This window comes from Tauraco erythrolophus, chromosome 7 (assembly GCF_009769465.1).
Source record: "Tauraco erythrolophus isolate bTauEry1 chromosome 7, bTauEry1.pri, whole genome shotgun sequence".
Classification (NCBI taxonomy): domain Eukaryota; kingdom Metazoa; phylum Chordata; class Aves; order Musophagiformes; family Musophagidae; genus Tauraco; species Tauraco erythrolophus.
In genome coordinates this window covers 49,026,534-49,046,876 of record NC_141471.1, presented here as the reverse complement: position 1 = coordinate 49,046,876, position 20,343 = coordinate 49,026,534, and the positions used below count along the sequence as shown (strand labels likewise).

Sequence of the window (20,343 nt, the reverse complement as noted above, 5' to 3'; positions counted from 1 at the left end):
ATGAAGGGCTGATGCATGCCACCACCTTGGGAGGGGGTGCAAATGTTCTGGGGGACAAGATGGCTGCTCAAATTGACCTTGACAGATTAAAAAGCCTGGAAGCAATGGGCTGCAGTTCATTAAGGACAAATGCCCACTTCTGCACATGGGCAGGGTCAGCCGAGACCACAAACACAGCATGAGGAAGGCAGCACTTCTGGAGAAAAGGATCTGGGGCCAGTACCCGGCATGAGAGAAGCATGAGTCACCAGTGCTACATGATTGCAAAAGACAACAGCTACCCCAGGCAGGTAACTCTTCCATTCTGCTTTGCCAGGGGTAAGGCCACAGCTGGGGCTTTTTGTCTAGTTTTGGGCACTGAGATGCAAAAAGATTAAGGAAAACTGGACAGCTGCCAAAGGAGAACAGTAGCTAACAGTGATTAACAATTTAGCAAACATGACCTAAAAGGAAAAAAATGAAGGAATATGAGCTATTAAGATTGAAAGGGAACATTATCTTCAAATATTTTCAAGCAGCTAGAAGAAAGTAGCAATTGTTTTTCCACAGATAAGATAAATAACTGACTTAAATCATACCAGGAGAGTTTTAGACTAAGTATTAAGACAAATTTACAAGGAGTGAGTTTGGAGAAGCACTGGGAAGGTTTGTGAGGAGAAGCTGGGAAGAAAGCAGGAGCTGTAGGAGCAGGCTGAACAACCATGTGGCAAGAATGACAATGGGACACTGCCCCTGCCTTCAGGATGGGGTAGACTACATGATCTCCCAGTGTCCCATCCAGCCCTGTTTTCCGTGATTGCTCTGTTCTAGCTCGTTCTGGCTTGCATCCTTCTCTGCTCTCCACCCTTAGGCAAAGTAGTGTCAGATGCTAATCTGAGAGGTGCCTTCGCACTGGTGTACGGAAGGTGTGGGACAGCAAAGGCTTAAAAACCTACGTGCTTTAGGATGAGAAAAAAAGCATCAGCTAAGGGACAGATGGAGAAAAGTCATGTTCTCAAAGACTCCATATGCAAGAGATGTATTTGTTTACTTCTTTCTGTCTCACAATTACCCTGTCGTAAAACATGAGCGAGAAAATCCCACTCACTGCTGACGTTGTTATGAATGAGTTACTGTACTGGGAGTTTTGCAACGCACTGATTTCGGCTTTGGTGAAACTAAGCGATTGTGCAAGGCCACAGCTGTCAAAGCCATAATCCATGCGGCTTTGGTGCCGGCAGTGAAAAGCAGAGCGTGGAGCAAGAGTGAGCTGATCCAAACCTCACCAAGCACCTCCAGCTGCTACTGCTGTACAAACTCGGGAGGTTTTTTTCTGAGGACTCTCTGGCCTTTTTTTCTTACTGAGCATCTGCTGCAGGAGAGAGCACCAGAGCAACGCCAAATCGGGTTTTCGTACGCACATTTGTACATGTCTGCATACACAAGTACTTTGTCACAGTAATATAACTCCACTTTGGTGCAGGGTGTCAACATTTTCACTGACCAAGTTGGAAAGAAAAGTAAAAATTTCTGTCTGCTATCAGCAAAATAGACGCATTTTTGTTCTACTGGAAAATTTTTGAAGCTTTGAATCCTGCCTGTTTTTGAGGAAGAAGGGTTAGAAGAAGAGGTTATTTATAAAAAAATGCTATATTTGAAAATGACACATGTAAAAATGAAAAATGACAATGTTTTATCTGGAACTTGTCAGAATAAAGTATTGTGACTCTTCTTCATTTTTTTTTTCTCTAATTTGGAGGCAGGGAATCCCTTCCAAAAGAACTTGACACTTTCAGAGTTATTTCAGTCAACCTAAATATATCTTTTTGATGGCAAAAAACACAATCACTCAAAACCTCACCCGGTCACAAAATCTCACCCACCTCTTTGTACAGAGGTGTACAAATATGTTATCCACATTAAGAAAGGCAAATGAACCATTCTGCCATACGGCGTATTTGTACCTCTGCACTGGCAATGGTCTGATTAAACAATTTTGATTAAGATAATGTGGTCCTACTAAGATGGTGTGTTGATAGCTGAAGCTGAAAGACCTAATCATTGTGGCAATTACTGAAATAGGCAAATTCCTCAAAAGGTAGCTCCTATGTGCGGTTTCCTCCTGCACCTCCCAGGTGACTGCCAGTCCTGGGCACCCAGGGCTCTGTGTCCCCCTTGCCCGTTCCTGCTACCACATAGGAGAGGGGTGCAAAGGATTCATCGAGGGTGCTATGGCTGGGGAAGGATGCTTGCTGGTCCATGCAGGCAGTAGAGACACTCAGGAGAGAGTTGTTGGGGCAGAGAGATGGCCAGGAGGAGGAATTTGGGATGGGAATTTCGTCAAAGTGCTACCTGCCACGGTGCTCCCACACTGCAGAGGGCAAGCCCATCCCAGCCCCCCACCTCTACCTTCCACTGCAAAGCTGAACTGTCGTCATTGTTCTTCCCATCAACAGTGATGACTGCTGGTATTTTACAAGCTATTTTAGCTGAGCAACCTAGCATCTCTGAATGTTGGATACCCCCTCTTGCAGTTAATCTTGGTTTTGTTTCCTCTGCTGAACTAAGTCACCTCTTCCCTCCTCTTCTGATACGACAGAGTAAACCCTCTGAGATGTAAAGTGAGAGCTGATTTGAAAGAGAAAGGCCTCTTTTTGACTAAGAAGCTGCTTTTATTTTGCTGTTGAGCAAAGGCAGAGGCAAACTTGTCCTCCACTTTCCAGCCAGATGCTATGATAGCAAGCAGGTCCAGGAAATACTTAGTTTTTTCTTGGGAAATATCCTAGCAGGTAGGTATCTTACTCTGCTTTTACTCCCATCTTTTCCTAACGGCTGCTGCACCAACACCGCAGCCTGTGCCATGGTGTCAGAAATGTGCCTCCCATCTGCCTTACCAAAGAGCCAGAGCCATACTAGGGCTTGCAGCTGGTGCTCCTGAGGCCAAAGCAAGTTCTTGCTGGTGGTGTCTTCTGTTGCAACCATAGTTTCCTTTCAGTGTTCAAACTCGGTTCATCTAGATCGTCTGTAGGAGGAAGGAGGGGTTCCTACAAGAGCAGGCATAGCAGTTTTGCAGCAGCTAAGCCGTCATCCCTAGGCTGAGGGGCTGCAGAGGCGGCACAGGATAAGAAAACCCTCCAAGACTAATGTCTCGCTGAGTTAGCGTGCACAGTTGGTCCCACAGTGCCAGTGAATATGTCTGGCTGTAGGAGCTGCAGATGTGGCCATGCTGTGTGCCTCACAGCAAGATTCGTTTTGGTCATGGCGTTTGCCGCAGCTTGGCCATTTAACATGGGGCTTCAGTGGAGCATCACGTCCCTGACCTTGGGGCTCTGAGTAGTTTAGGGGAGTGGAAGTCTGCGTTACTCTGGTCTGTTGGTCACTTTTAGGCTGACAGTGACTTCAGCTGTATGAGGCGTTGCATGTTTTTTTTTCCCCACTGAAGCAACTTTTCTGACAGAAGATAAACCAGCAGAAACGGTAACTTCAGAGTGTAAACAGAAGAATTGCTTCTGTGGTGATGGCAGCAGGCACAGCTAAAGGGGAAGCGTGAACGGCGTGGTGCACAGTCTCATGGTGTGAGACGCCGCAGCACCCGCCGGCTGCCTGCAGCCACTGCAGGCTCACCCTGACAACCACCAAACCCTTTCCTACAGTGACATTTTTGCTGTGTTTTTTAGCCCGAGCAATGACTGAGATGCCTGTGCACTGGTGTTTTCAGCAAGGTAGTGATGCTACACGACTCTTCTCTCCTGCAGCTCACAGTGCTGACTGGGGCCATGAAGTGTAGTGTGTGGCACGGCTTCTGCATCTAAACCAAACTGGCCATAGGTTGGAGCACCAGAGATACCAGCAGTCAGTTGTCTCTGTTTACTGTATTGTATTTCTTTCTCATAGAAAAGCCCGTAAGAGTATGGAGAGACATCACTAGCACTGGTATTAGTGCCCAGCTAAAACTCAACTTGAGGAACACTGCAAGGCAGCAGCCAGGGCTGCTGGAGAAGAGAACTCTAGGGTGAATTTTGGATGGGTTCTTAGCAAACAGATCTGAAACCTCCCTCCCCTTTGGCTCCCAGTCAGCACCTTGGGAGCACCCTCAAGGCCCTGGGAGGGACTGTCCGGTGCCTGCTATCCTGTTCCCGGCTATGTGAGCCCCCAGACCAACTGTCCCCTTCATACGCTTAACCAAAGATCATTTTACACCTGTTCTCCTCCCGCAGGAAGGCTGCTCCACAGCTCCAGCACCCCCTTAGCAAACTCCCTTCAGCCCGAGGGACAACCTGTAAGTATTGCTCTCATATGCCTCTGCTTTCTGCAAGGTGAGACAATCCTCCTTTTCCCTTAGCCATTTCCTCGCTGAGTTGTCTGTATGTAGCAAACGTATCCCTCCCACAACTTTGCTTTACCAAGCTGAGCCCAGCTCGCTCACGCTGCTCCTCCTGCCACCTTGCAGCCTCTCTGCACCTCTTTCCGCTTGAGTTCAGCACTTTCGAGTGCAGGTGACCTTTAATGTTTGTGTTCATTTTACCACCTCTGTGTTCATTTTTAACCACATTTTCTGCTTTGTTATCCTCCTCAGATGAACTTCAAAGGGCTGTTTGTTGGCTCTGTACAGAATTCCTGTTTGCCTGCATGGCCCTTGTGTAACTCAGGACAAGGTGAATGCTACTCACAGACTGAAAAAGTGTCAGGAAGGATACAGGTCATTACTGCCTGACTCGTAGCTGATGGTAGAGAAAATCAGAAACGCGTGCCTCCCATCCTCCCCCCACCAGATATCCTCCTCTGAGTTTTCAAGGGAAGTTTAGCACATCGACAGCTTTCAGCACCCCGCATCTATGAACACACCAGTAGATGTTTATCTCTACCACCCTCCAGCCCAGCAGTGCTCCATCTGCTCTTGCTCCGCTCAAATTGTAGGAGAGCAGGTAGGGCTCAGCATGGGGCGAAGAATAAAATCTGCCTTCGGTTGTTCTCTGTCCCCAACCTAGGCATCTTCCATTAGTTTTCATCATCATAATTATTGCCCGTTCAGCCAACAGTTCCCAGGTCCACCCCTGTGCTGTGGGCCTCCTCTCCCATCCACCCTCATACCTGCTGTTCAGGGACAGCACCTTTCCAAAGTCATATTTGTCATCTCCTAAACTCATCTGTGCTCCCTTCCATTCATTGCCTTCCACAAAACACATCCTCCATTGCCTTTAATGAATTTTCTTCCTCTTCTGAGAAAAGCTCGAGGGATGGCTGTGTCAGGAACACCGACCACCCAAGACGCAGTGCTGGCATATAAACCTTTCTGAAAGCCAGGCAGGGCCAGGGACTGAAACATGTATATCACTTCTCAAAATGCAGTAAAACTCCTCTTGGAAATGTTACATCAGACTCTGTAATTCCACTGTTTCCCTGCAAAACACTGGCACCACCACAATTTTTTCCTCCCTCTCCTTATTACCAAGCTGTTACCCATATTCCAAGCATAGTCCTCTCTGGTCTGCCCGAAGTGCAGCAGCCAGCTGTCCTCCAACCACAGCAGTCACCAGGCTTGCTCACTTGTATCTCATCTCTTTTTTTCACTTGAATTCAAGATCTTTTCCTTGCCTTTAAGGTCTTCTGCATCTTTTTGCTTGCTCCAGCTTTCTGCAGCTCACACAACATTTCGTCTGACATTTCATTGCTGCACTCTTCCAGCTTCATGCCTCACTTTGCCTGGCCATGCAGAATTGCAGCTGGTAAAAATACACAGCTGGAAGATTTCCAGATTAAAAAAATACACCTTTCGAATGCACTGAAATATTTTTGCAAAATCATAGTACATGCAACACAAAATAACTCAAGAAAAAATAGATTTTTTTTTTCATTTTAGAATATGTATAAGTGTTTTAAAATGTGGATATATTTAATTCTTTTATTGGTTTCATGTCAAACTATAGTTTTTTTTTTTTATATGTGTTAATAACTTACCAGCCAAACTAATGCAAAAAGCATCCAATGGAAAAGGGGATGTCTTTAACTAAGTGATGTTTTGATCATAAGAGGAAGTAGTGAAAGCTGACTTTATTGATTTCTAAACAAAAAAGTAAATAGAATGGAGTTACATTGTGTTGTACTGTATGTCTGTAACAGCAGGACATACTATTGACATATTATTAATCATATAATTAATATCTAAAGAATAGAATAAAATAAAGTTCTATTACAACAATGTTCAAATATTAATTCTGAAAAAAAAAAAAAGCAGAAAAAGAAGAGCTGGTCTCTCTTATGTAACAAGATCAAGTGAGTACTTGGAGGCAGGGTGATGCTGTGGTCATCAGCAGCATTTTGAGTACCTCAAGGGACAGGTCTTTCCTTCCTGACTGTGCTACTGACTAATGCCAGGTCCTTCATTAGTTTACTACTTTTTTTTACCCCAGCCCATTTTCTCACTTTCTTTTTGTCTACCTGCAGTATTTAGCCTTTTTCTTCTTTGAGACTCCCTTTCAATATTTGTTTATGCATCAGCCAGCAAGCTGGAAAGCTACTTTGTATTGGAGCTGCTAGCTGCTCCCAAAGAAAAAGTTAATAACTTTAATAACAGTCATGCTTTGGATCTGCCACATACTAATTTGGGGCTCTTGGGCAAATGTCTTGCATTCTCTGTGCTCCTATAAATCAGGAAAATGGTGCTTGTTGAGATTAATGGATTGAAAGCATATCATCTGACTGACATAAAGCACCACAGTTTACAATAATAAAGCACCACAGTTTACAATATTACACAAAACAAAAATAATTTGAAGTTATTGAAAAAAAAATTCAAGCCTGTCCGCATTTCAATATCTTGTCCTTGACCATATATCCTAAATGCACTAAAATATAGTTCAAAAAACCCCAGTGTAGCAAAAAACCTCTGAAATACTTCCACTTGAACAAGAGGCATCAGTAGCTGTGAGTTCTTATTTTCTTCAGAAAATTAATACATTACTAACGGAGAGGGACATAACCAGATTCCAGTATACAAGTCAATATTAGCTGAAGGAAACAAAAAATGAAAATAATGCATCTTGCAAATTATATATCAGCTTCTGTAATACGTTGCAAATTTATTAGGGTGTGTTCTGTGATGGAGACATTTGAACTTTTAGATTTTTTGCTTAAATCAGGAGTGGCTGTGAGGAAGGGCTAGTTAGCACATGCATGAAAAGGAGCACACCTGTTCATGTGGTACCTTTACTGTCTTCAAAAAGAACCGTATTTGATTTCTGTTTCACAGAATGTGTTTCTAAGCCTTTTCACCTCTTTTCCTGTTTACAGCAGCTACAAAACCTTCTATTTGTCTCAAAACCTATCCTGTAACTGGCAGCTGCCCATTCGACACCCGCATAGCACCAAATTTCAACCCTCTCCACAAGTGATGGAGTAAAACTCTTGGAAACTCCTGAGCCTGAGAGAGGACAAGGACAGAGTAGAAGGAGAAGGCGATCGGGGCCAACTGAGAGAGCAGAGACTTCTTGTAAAAGGTAAAGTCCATCCACAATTAAAGCGCTACTCTTAAAAGTAATGGGATCACTTTGGCAACCAGAGAAAAGGATAACTTGCAGCAGTTATCTCTCTCTTGATACTCTCCAGAAAGGTGCTTTTTCAGTTTGACTGTTTTGCCAACTGATGTGGAGAGAGGAGAAAACGGAAAATGCTGTGCCTTGTCAGAAGCTGTCAAAGACATTAGTGGTGTAAAGGTGTTCTGGAATTCTGAAGTGGAGCATGTCCAGTCTCTGTTCAGCCCAGGAAAAACACTTCTGAATTTTGCCAAAATCAGATGCATCATATATATCAATCTATATCTATAGATTTGTATCTATGTATTTATATATCTATAACACAGCATTCATTATTTTTTGAAAATTTTTTACTTTTGGTTGTTGAATCTATGAACTGCTTTTAAGGGGTCTCTGACTGGCAATTAAGAAAAGCAAGCCATTGCTGCAATACTTACAGTCACAGTGTGCCAGGATCACACACCAAAAACGTTAGCAGGAAATATTTTCTACCCATATCTGTTGCTGCATGAACAACTATTATCTAGTGACTCAACTAGAGTTTTGATATTTAGGTGTCTATGCGTGAAAGCAAATTTAAAATTAACACAGATGTCTTACCTACAGCTGAAAACTAAATATAGGAAAGAATTACATTATCAACGTAGATTGCAGCACTGCTTTTCTCTCATCACTCATCATTTCTGAACAAGGAACTCTGTAGGGTTGAGTGTTGTATTTGTAACAGGTTCCTCTTGCATTACACGTGCCAATTGACTTTGGTGGAAACAGTCCTGGTGCCTCAAGAAATGATGAGACAGGTCAGTGAGACATGAGCAACATCCATACCTGGAACAGAGGATGAACACTGATGCCAGCACCCCTCTGTGCTGTGCATATGGATCCTCCTGTTTCCCTGCACAAGGAGGCATAGCCAGGCAAAGGGTTAATTCTCATTCCTTCCTCATCTATACAAAAATTTTCACCGTTCTCTCTCTTTTCATATACCTGAGCTGCAATTTTTAACTCAGGAGAGCAGGCTCTCTACTTTTAATGAATTGATCACTGTCATTCATATTACTGCTGCAGCTTAATAGCAATGATTATTACAAATAATTCTTCTCGCTTGGAAAGTCTGTTTTTGGAGCTCTTTCAAGATGTCATCAACCCGTATGCAAGCATGCAGGTGCAGTGTACAATAAACGTGCAAATGTCTTAACAGTGACAAGGCAAACTCCTTTGAAATGAAAAAAAGGTGGCTAAAACACTGACTCAGTTTTGGAGAACAGGTCGAACTATTTTAAAGCTGTCTTTATTGTAGTTCTTCAGGAATGACAGCGTTGAAACCCCCCATCCCCCAGATTGTTTTCATTTTCTCTAAAGTAGAAAACTGAAGTTGGGCAGAACAGGCAGGAGCGATAAACTGCTGTGTTTTAGCAATAGGCACAGACGAGCTGCTCACCAGCTGATGCGGAGGTCGGTGGCAGCCTTGCTGCCGCTGCCCGCAGCTTGGCACAGCAAGTCCTGCTGTGTAGCCCTGTGAACTCCTTGCTGCTGCAGACTTTTTTTGTATGTGATCCTGCACCCACCCATGGAAAACTTGCTTACATGTCTCTGCACTCCATGCCAGTATCTAGCCCTGATCAGCTCAGCTAAAAATGTGGTTATGCTGCTGGGTGATGTCTTCTTCAGTTGAGACACTTTTATAAGCATTTTATGCTACAGACAAAAAGCTTCCCCACCCCAGGGAGCACCAGAAAATCCAGATTCTTAGATCAGATGCAGGTTTTGTACCATTTTGCACCATTACGACTATTCAGAGCATGAATTTTTCCCCGTCACTGTAACGATGAGGGACTAACTCACTGGCACGGAGGCTGTTTCAGGGAAAACGAGAGTATCCCAGTGCTCATACTTACATCTGTGTAAGAATGATTGGCAGGCTGCAGGTGCAGCCTTTTGGGTGGTACAGCTGCTTTTGTCCAGCCGGTGAGATCAAGACTGCATTTTGCAGTCCTGCTCTGCCTGGAGGCTGACCCAGGGGCTCGATGGGGCACAGAGAGAGGCAGAAGCCACCCTGGGAGTTCCGTGCCAGGACAGCCAGCCATTTATCCCTTGCTTTTTCCTACACAGGTATCTGCGATGAATCCCACAAGCCAGTTCCTTGTCACAACAGAATATGACTATGGATATGATGAAAATACTGCTCCGTGCAATGAAGGAAATGGCTTTCACAGATTTAAATCCCTCTTCCTGCCAATTCTTTACTGCCTTGTGTTTGTCTTCTGCCTTTTGGGAAACTCCTTGGTCCTTTGGGTTCTGCTGATGAAGAAAAGGCTGACGACGATGACTGACATCTGCCTGCTGAACCTTGCAGCTTCCGATCTCCTCTTTGTTGTGCCTCTCCCTTTCCAAGCCCACTACGCTTCAGACCAGTGGGTTTTTGGCAATGCTATGTGCAAGATAATGGCTGGCATTTATTACACAGGTTTTTATAGCAGTATTTTCTTTATAACTCTCATGAGCATAGACAGGTATATAGCAATTGTCCATGCTGTCTATGCTGTGAGGATACGGACAGCCTCTTGTGGCATAATTATCAGTTTAATCCTGTGGCTGGTGGCTGGCTTGGCTTCTGTACCCAACATCATGTTCAACCAGCAGCTGGAAATCGAGCAGTCTGTGCAGTGTGTCTCCACATACCCACCAGGCAACAACACCTGGAAGGTTGCTTCTCAGTTCACAGTCAATATCTTAGGCCTCTTGATTCCTCTTAGCATCCTCATTTGCTGCTATGCCCAGATACTGAAAAACCTGCAAAAATGCAAAAATCGAAACAAGATGAAGGCGATCAAGATGATTTTCATCATTGTTATTGTTTTCTTCCTTTTCTGGGCTCCCTTCAACATCGCACTGTTCCTAGACTCCCTGCAGAGCCTGCACATCATTGATGACTGCAAGACGAGCTACCAGATAGCCGTGGCCCTGCAGCTGACGGAAACTATCTCCTTCATCCACTGCTGCCTGAACCCCGTGATCTACGCCTTTGCTGGAGTGATGTTCAAGGCCCATCTCAAAGGACTGCTTCAGTCCTGTGGCCGTGTCCTCTCCAGCCCTATTAGAGGTTCAGGGGCTGGTCAGTTGTTTCCAGCGCCCACCCAGCTCTCTGGCTGCTCTGACAGCGCAGGGGTCCTCTGAGCCCACTTGAGCTGCTGCCTTCTGGTGCGAGAAGTTGGCCTAAGCTCTGACATGGCCCTGGAGGTTGTACCATGTGTGCAGCATCCTCTTTGGAGGGCCAGTATATCTATGCCTGCTTTTGGCATATGCCATGAACTACGGCACTAGTGGCGACGTTATTTTCTTAAGAGCACTAGTGCATTTGTGCAATGGTGACCCTACAAGCTTGCCACAGAATGATTTTTAGTGAAGTTTTAGAGCTCTTTTAATTCATTTCAGCAAGCAAGATGCTTCCTCTAGTACTTATCTTCTTCTCTGATTAAAACATTGCATCTGCCTTACCCCTAAATATGCTCTGCCTTGTGGAAGCTGTGGGAAGGCATGGGGAAGTGGGGAAGGGGTTAAGCTTGGGATTACTTCACATTGCAAAGAGGGAATCACCTCTTGTCACTGCTCCCCCTTTGCCTCAGCTGCCAGATAAAGAGGCCTCTCAGCTCAGAGTCCTGTTGCTTTGCTGTGAGACGCTCTCAGCGGCATGGCTGTGGGGTCCCTGGAGCTGCTGCTGCCCAAAGCAGCCTTTGGTGATGATGCCTTCAAAAATAGCACAGCAATGCCTCCAGGTGCCCCCTATCCTGGTCGCTCGTAGAGGCCCATACACTTGAATATGACATCGTCGTCAAAGCAGCCTGGTAGTCTGCATCATGGCTGGAGGTGTGGGCTCTCCAACTCGATGTCCCCAGCGCTCACTGCTAAATGTAAACACTACAAAATGGCATGTAGCATGTAGGCTCCATCTCTTTTTCCATACATAATTATTTTCTGCCATTTTAGAAATGTTTTCTTTTAATAAACATATTAACTGCATCTTTTTATGCCTTGGCTCCTGAAAGTCTTTCTAATAACTTGCAAGCCTAGATTAGGCTAAGGAAAGAATGTTTTTACTGATTGTTGATCTGGTATCACATAAAATACATCTGATGAAATTGAGAGGCACCCTGGAGCTCTTCAGCAAAATAAGTCTTGCCTCTACTTTCCTGCTGAGAAAGATTTGTTCTCAAAATCCCAATAAAAATTCACAGTGAAAAAATAATATCTATGTTGAGGTGGTGTTACTGTAAACAAAATTTTTCAAGTTAAACAAGGGAGTACCTGAAACCAGGAAAAACACAGCCTGGGTATTGTCAAAGATTGTATTTTCTAGGCTAATAAAAAGTATTATAGGTTTTCTTAGTTCTACCTTTCCTTGTGAAAACATAATTGCATTTTTTAATGTTTCCTAAAAATTTCAAATACATTTCTAACCTCAGTGCCAAAATATTCTTACTGTTAGCTACATAGTATAGAAAACACTTCTTTCATTTATGATTGATAGCGTAATTAACATTTCTAGGTTTCATTCCTCAATGGATAAGAAATGCACTGCAGCTCAATTATTATACTGTTTAATTTCTCAGAAGACTTCTAGATACTTGGAAACAAAGCCCTCTGTTCATGTATTTCTGCGGTGTTTTGTACTGTGCAGGCACTTTAATGATTGAAAGAAACATGGGCCAGCATCTCAGGTCAGATATCTTCCCCTTGTGGCTAGAATTTTGGAGTTTGGATAAAAGCATTTCTATTTAACATGTTTTGTGACATGTATGATTATCTTATCTGTTGATGTTTCAGATTAAAATGGAAGGGAGAAGAAACAGAAGTTATAGGTATATATACATATACGTATATTACTTTTTTAATTGGCATTTTGAGAAGAAGGGAAGATGGAAACGTTTTGTGGCCAGCGCTTACACACTGACACTTTCCCAATGAGCAGCATCACTGTAGCTTAGACAGCACAAAACTTGTCAACAACAATCTGTTTTTTTCTGCAGCTGTTATGTTCTCCTTGGAATAAAGCAGGTAGCAGATGTACTATTTACTCAATTTCAAGGGTTCTGACAAAAAATAAAGTTGGTAAAACAATTTTGCAATCTACTTATAACCAAATCAGCTAGTTTTCATGAGCTGAGATGTTGTCAACTGCAAATACCACTTCAAAAGCACCAAGGATCATTCAGGTTTCATGCCATCTGGATTTCCTGGTGCTGTGTGTGGTAGTGTGAATATATATGCCAAAATATCTAGCCCAATCTCGTTCCATTAATTTAGTGGAACAGATCTCCTAATCAGATGTTGCACAACAAAAGCAATTAATGTACCTCCAAGGACCAAACTGTAACACCTACCATTGATATCAGATTGCCAGCTAAAGTGCTAAGAAACACTTCCCATGTTTGGTAACATTTCCCTAGCTAGTTCTAAAATGTGTCTCGACCTGCTTGAACTTTCTAGCTATTGATTTTCATCTGCCATATTTCGCAATCGTCTACTTTCCTGTTTCATGTTTCTCTGCTGTTTTGTGGTATGATGCCTATGACACTATGATAAGAAAGCCTGACCTTACTCTAGTCCAAGACCACTTGGCAGCATGCAACAAACATCCAAATGTGCACATCCATTAAATCCCTTCCAGACCTTTAAGATAAATAAAGTGTAATAAACTGTGCAACACAGTGCAAAGGAGAACAGGGAGAGTTAGAAAAGCCAGGACATCATGTAAGATAAGGTGCTGTCGGTGATTCCTCCTGGCTTTTCTGTAGCCTGCAATTGCCAAGTTCACAGCTTTTGTAATGTTCCACAGTCCTTATTGACAGCCCAGCCTTAAGAAGATGTGAGAATGAATTTTAGACATATCACATTTGGCCCACCTCCCCAGACTAGGGTCATGAGAAATCTGATTTGATGAGGGCTCTTGGGAGATTAAAAAATGAAGGTGGGAGATCATTCTACAGGAAGAAAAATTCCTGAAAGCGAGGTTCTGCCTATTCAGGAACAGTGTTTGGAGGCTGTGCACACTCTGGCTTTATATCTCCTCAGCCCTGTGAAGCTCCCCTCTTTCCATAGGAAACATGAAGACCTGCACCTGGTGTGAGAAGAGAGTAAGTGCTGTTTTGTTGTGTGTTGACATCCAGATTCGCCCTTATCGTCTCACAGGTGTAGAGGCCTGTGACCCAGCTAAGGGGCTATGCCCTCCCAATGGGAACAGTGACAGGAGGTCAAGGGAGACAACCCACAGAAGTTGTAGAAAATGTCTACTTTCCTTGCCTCTTTCACTTCTAGGGAAGAAAACTGGATGTTAATTTATGACTAAATACTGGAGTTTCATTTATTCAACTTTTTTTTGGCTGCATCTGCTCAAGCTCCTAGGAATGAACAGGAAAACACAGGTAGAACTCTCAATTAAGATGCTTAAGCAGTATGAAAAAAAGGGGGAATCAACCCATAGAAACCACTCATTGAAATTATGTCAGAAATCACACAATATTTCAGGATGATAAAGCTCTGGAAAAACATCACATTAAACTTTATCTTATAATGCTACATTACTTAAGCTAATCTTCTCAGTAAGTCTGGGAAACCATGAGTATATGCCTCCAAAGAGAGGCATTTATACTCTGTATAAATGAACAATTTATTCAACGCTCCTACCGGTTGTTCTTTGCTGGCCATCAGATGCTGAAGGCAGTGGTCTCCAGGCAGACCGCTGTCATTGGCAGCCCCAGGCAGCTTTCCAGCCCTGGAACCACACAGTCTCAAGAGGTTAGGCTATTTGGCAAATGCTGTGTGACATTCAAAAGACATTGAGGATTATTTCACAATAACAAAGTTAGCGCACAAGTCACACACACTATTAGGTGGCAAAGACTTAGAAAAAGTGTGCTTTAGGTGCTAGAAATAACTTCTTTTTCCAGTGCAATTTCTACAATGGGCAGTTCAGGGTCATGAAGAGATAACAAAGTCACTTTCAAAATAAGAAATGTACCAATCAGTGAATACAGTTTCACACAGAGAGACTGCTTCAGAGACACAAACCTGTGAGATAAAAAAAGTGTTCTGCTGTGCTCAGGCTAATTAGCAGCTGAGAGCTATGATGAACAGGTCACATGGCTGCTAGTCCTGGACCTAGCTCAGATGTACCTGTAACTGTGCAGTATAAACACATTTCTCCACTTATTACAGCCTGTGCACTAAAATGTCCCCAGGACCTGCTTTTGGAGAGTCTCTCAGGTCTCCAGCAGTTCAGGGACATGGACATCAGTAGCCTGTGACAGTAGGGGCATGAGAGGCATGAAGAAGCCTCAGAGGCTGTGGCTGGCATGGGAGATTTGTGACAAAACCCAATAGTGCCGTTAACTGCTGGGAACCCAGCACAGGGTGTCTCAAAAGAATATGGAAAAAAATATGTCAACAACGGTTGTTCTACAGTACAAAATAAAACTGTAAAGTGAAAGACGATCTAATCTCTCAGCAGAAGAGGGAAACATGAAGTTATGACTTGACACTGGTCTTAATTTCAGGAGCTGTTTTAGCCACTCTCCTACTCAGAAATTTCAACCCACTGTGATACACTCTAGAGTTTCAGTTTCCTTGCCCCTTCTTTCTTCTGGGGCACTTCCCTTAGCACAGCCTCCCACTCCTAAGGACTACTTCCTCTGTTTCAGGAGTCTCTAGCACCTTGATTTCTTTTCTGCTGTAAACATGCTAAAGGGTAAGTCTGTGCCTTTGTCCCAGTCCTTTCCTCACAACACAGCTCTCTGCTTCTCCACATCAACCTGCCAGGTTGCTGGCTGTCAAAAGCTGCCCTGTGCAGAAGGTTGGTGAGTGAAGGATATTGTTGAATTCCTCTAGCCTCACTATCTCCAGCTCAAAAATATAAACGTTTCTTGAAATACATTACTATATCTTCTTAGTATTGTCTTGTGAAATATTCACTGATTACCTCTTTTTACAGGGGAATGTAACAAGGGAGAGACTTCCATGACCTGTAAATGGAGACTGTGCTTTCCGAGTGTCTTCTGTAGCCCTGTTGCCCAGTAATACGGTATTGGTATTGCTGTTGCCAAGCCATAGTAGTGTGCAAAGTCTCAGGACTGACACTTACCAGTCTGGCTTCGTCTGAACTCATGTTGACCTGCCTCAAGCTTTATTTTTGCTTGGTTTAGCTGCAACAGCAGTTCTTCTGAGCAGGTAGCTATATTTAATTTGTCCTAGTTTTGCTTATCTTTGTGTGGCACAACCACGGTTTTTATGCAGATAGTAGTAAAAAGTAGTTATTCTTTCTAATATGACTCTAACATGATGCTGCAAAATAGAGAACTACGGTCCTAGTATGATAGCAGAGACTTTGAGAAGTAGGGACAGAGGATGAGGTGTAGAGGGACCCTTTCATGAGGCACCAACAGGCTGAAGCCATTGACCTTAGCACTCAGAGGTGCAGTGGAAAAGTAAAAGCACTACACTTAGAAAAGGGCTGTAAACTAGGAAATGTGTATACAACAGATTTAACTATTGTTTTTATTATTGCTATTATTATTGTTAAGATTATTCTGCCCAGAAGTATTAATGTATTTTCTTTCTTTTTTGTCTTTTCTTTCTTTTTCTGAGATAATTAGATCTGGACTAGTAATGATTGTTGGATTTGACTGCTAGAAGTTCAATTACACTAACAATAAATTCTTGGATTTGTGTAGAAGGTGTTTCCTTTTTGCCCATAACAGAATTGTGAGTATTACATTTGCCCCACAGGCAAGGCCAACTAGGCATCGTGCACCTTGGTAGACAGGCTGGGTTGTGGCACTGCAAATTTGTGAGGTATGGCACCGCTTCAGGGAAACCCAAAACAGATGTGAGAGAGTGAAGGTGCCTCACTCTGAAAGCTTGAGATGTCACAGGTCTGTATATGATAATCGATTTAAAGCCAAGTTCTGTCACATGTTTGAGATCCACCACTGAATTCAGTGAGGCAGGATGCGATAGTCATCAGGATTCGTATAACGTTTTCCAGGGCTTGTCATCAGTGTTATAAAGATCCAGATAAGAAATACTTATTACTTACTTCTCTTATTTAAGACAAAGATATAAAGAAGAAGAGCTGGATCAGCCAAAATCAATGATATGGCTCATTTGTGGCCACACACTATAACTACCTGTAGTCCTTATGCTAGAATCTTGGCTACAGAAACACACCTCATATGGTCTTCGTTCTGATCCCTTGTGTAGGTTTTGCTGTTCTTAATCAGAAATACATTATAACCAAATACATTATCCAATGCAAACCCCAAATGCATTAATAAATTCACCTAGAAGTGAGACACAAAACTTTCTGTGGTTTACAATTTTCTGCTGAAATGACCTCATAACACCACTAAGTTCTGAAGGTTGCCTGACTTCAACTTTCTTTAAGAACCTGAAAACCTCAGAGGTCTGCTGAAACTCTGATGACCCTTAGATGACTCCCGCGCCCAAACTCTCTCTCTCTGTCAGCAGTTCTTTTCCTTCTCTTGAGCTGGAGAAGATCCTCAGGTGTTCCCTCTCATTCATCCCAGTGCACTCCAGTGTCAGCTAGTCAGTCTGTCTCCCCTCCTAATGGGTTGTCCTGTTCTCCTCCTCCACACTGATTCTCAAGCTAGCTGATAAATCGTGTTTTCACTTGTCACAGCTTTCTGATACAGCTTTTCCAGGTTGTGGCTGACGTCCAGAGCCTTTGGCCCTAATTTTTCTAGGCTTTTCTTTCAGGCAGAGAAAATGTTAGGCTATATCCCAGGAGAGACTCCTTGATTTCTGCACTATCCAAGGACAAGTGCTAGTAATACTGAAAATACATTGTGACTTGAAGAAGTCTTGTAAAATGGAGGATCAGTGTACGATGTTAATTCCCCGAAAAAACATGCCAGCGATAGTTTGGTTTTGAGGCTTCAAGGGAATCACTTCAAGCTTTATGTAGGACTTATCCCAGCACACCTTAGTACGACTCAGGCAGAAATACCAGCTTTCCTCTGAATTCTCTTGCTCAGATGGCTTTTCAGTTGAAGCTATTTTTATCACTTACCTGTGGCTTGCTTTCATCTTAACACTTACACAATCTCTTCCAAGAAGAATGGCAAACTAGTTTGCATGTGGTAACTATATCGGCATAAAATAACTATTGCAGAGTGATCTGAGAGCTTCACAAATACAGATGGACTTGGCTTCATATCACACTTGCTTACACTGATACTATTTTGCACAGTGGCACAAACAGCCTATCCACAGCTGTTCAGCTAACAGAACAGGTGTAAAATATCTCACTTGTGGATAAAGCTGTAAGCTACCTCTTCCATTCCCATTATGAGATAGCAATTAGCACTTCCTTTAAAAAAACAGAAACAATGCAACAAAATTTACCGCACCATAGTGCAGAAGATACCACAGTGATACTCATTGGCTGAGAATGGAGAGCAGCATGCACAGTCTGTGGTATTACAGACTCTGTGGTGTGGTTAGTTGGCCGTGGACTGTGACAAAGGAGGTTTTGCTGGCTTACCTAAAGCCCAGTGTTTTCTTATATTTTGTCTACAGGATTTACTAAGGAAATGGTGTCTCCACCCTGTAAATAAAACCTGTCAGAAGATTATTAAGGTCAGATTCAGTATGTCTAGAAATTGATGTAGTGTGGTTACCAAGCTGGCTTCAGGCTGATGGACTCTCCATGGGGAGTTTTCTCAGAAATAAAGCTGGCTCCACCAGACAGGTGCAAAGGAGCATGAGCCCGGACTGACAAGACCGAAGACTATGTGAGACTGCTTGTGTCTTTTGGATTCAGTTTCATTGAGCAGTCTTGCAGATACCTGGGAAGCAAAATCAGGGAAGACTTACGTTTCAGAGATGCCAAGTTCTGTGCCACAAATACTACTGGAATCTGCAAGCTTGTCACAGGGCAAGCACAAGTTTCACCAAGGGATCTAGGCACTTAGGCCTGAATTTATCTTACCTACCCTTAAGTGTCTACTTCTAGCATATAAATTAAGCACCTTCCCTTTCCGCTTAAACTTAGATTTTCATAGATGGCCTCTGAGGTTGTGTTCCTCATGTTCCAGGACCCAATGTGAAGACTGAGAACCAGCAGCTACAACAGGTGGGAACCATGGCCCAGGATAATACTTTGCTTTGGAGAAGAACAGTTCACAAAACAGGTTCCCCAAATTAATAGATGCTTGACAGTGTTATTCATAATCTTGGCTCTTCAGCTTCCTCACTGCAAAATGGAGATAATTGTATCAATTCATCTCGTAAGTGTGGTGAGAAGACAAATACTGTAATATCTGTGAAGCTATCAGATATTACCCTTACAGAACCAGAGATATGATCATGAGGGAAAAGCAAAATTCTGCAGTACAGGAAGGGTCTGGGTAGTGTACATTAAATAGGGCCTGGTCCTGCATGCTAGTGAAGTGCAATAAAAAGAACCCAGAATAACCAGTCCCTCAGCTGGGAGGATGGCTGCTGCAAACTGAATGAAGCATCATTATGTGCCTACTCAAGAGGCTAACATGAAGGGCAGACTGCATTGGTATTTCTGATGAGAAATACCAATTTCTCATCTCCAGGATGAGCTGGAGATGCGTGCACATGAGCAGGGCTACGACCTTATTGGCATCACGGAGACATGGTGGGACGACTTCTATGACTGGAGTGTCAACATGGAGGAGTATAAGCTTTTTAGAAAGGACAGGAAGGGGAGACGAGGAGGGGGTGTTGCTCTCTACGTCAGCAACCGGCAGGAGTGCGTGGAGCTTTGCCTGGGGTCGGAGGAGGAGCTGACAGAGAGCTTATGGGTCAAGATTAGAGGACGGGGACGGATAGGCGATGTTACAGTAGGGGTCTGTTACAGGCCACCTGGCCAGGAGGACAGAGCAGATGAGGCGCTTTATAGCCAGATAGGAGCAGCCTCGCGGTCACAAGCCCTGGTCCTCATGGGGGACTTCAACCACCCTGACATCTGTTGGAGAGACAATATGGCAGGGCACAGGCAGTCCAGGAGGTTCCTGGAATGCATGGACGACAACTTCCTCCTGCAGGTGATAGAGGAGCCGACAAGGAGGGGTGCCATGCTTGACCTTGTGCTCACCAACAGGGAGGGACTGGTGGGCGATGTGAAACTTAAGGACAGCCTTGGCTGCAGTGACCACGACACGGTGGAGTTCAAAATCCACGGGGCAGCAAAGAAACTATACAGCAAGCTCTGTGCCCTAGACTTCAAGAAGGTGGACTTCGGCCTCTTCAAGGACCTGATGGGCAAAGTGCCTTGGGAGGCGGCCCTGGAGGGACGAGGGGCCCAGGAAAGTTCGTCCACATTCAAGGAGCACCTCCTCCAAGCTCAGCAGAGGTGCATCCCGATGAAGAACAAGTCGGGCAAAAAGACCAGGAAGCCCGCGTGGATGAGCAAGGAGCTCCTGGACCAACTGAAAATGAAGAGGATAGCCTATAGAGGGTGGAAGCGGAGACAGATAGCCTGGGAGAAATACAGAGAAGCTGTACGAGTGACCAGGGATCAAGTGAGGAAGGCTAAAGCCCTGAAGGAATTGAATTTGGCAAGGGATATAAAAAGCAATAAGAAAAGCTTCTATAGGTATGTAGGGGACAAAAGGAAGTTCAAGGAGAATGTAGGTCCCCTCCAGAAGGATACTGGTGCTCTGGTTACCCGTGACATAGAGAAGACTGAGTTACTCAATGACTTTTTTGCCTCAGTCTTCACTGATAAAGCCTCTTGTCTTACCACCCAAGCTGTGGAAAGAACTAGCAGGGACTGTGAGGATGA

General features: G+C 43.7%; 1 protein-coding gene across 1 annotated transcript; it reads left to right on the top strand.

Annotated features, from left to right (window-relative positions):
* The first annotated feature begins 9,632 nt into the window (after positions 1–9,632).
* Positions 9,633–10,688, top strand: LOC104380982 (C-C chemokine receptor type 8). Its single transcript, XM_009988602.2, has one exon. It carries the CDS (start codon positions 9,633–9,635, stop codon positions 10,686–10,688), a length of 1,056 nt encoding a protein of 351 aa, XP_009986904.2.
* Positions 10,689–20,343: the final 9,655 nt, after the last annotated feature.

What these genes read in the sequence shown, in the direction of transcription:
- LOC104380982 (XM_009988602.2), top strand. Translation starts at nt 9,633, where the DNA reads ATGAATCCCACAAGCCAGTTCCTTGTCACAACAGAATATGACTATGGA.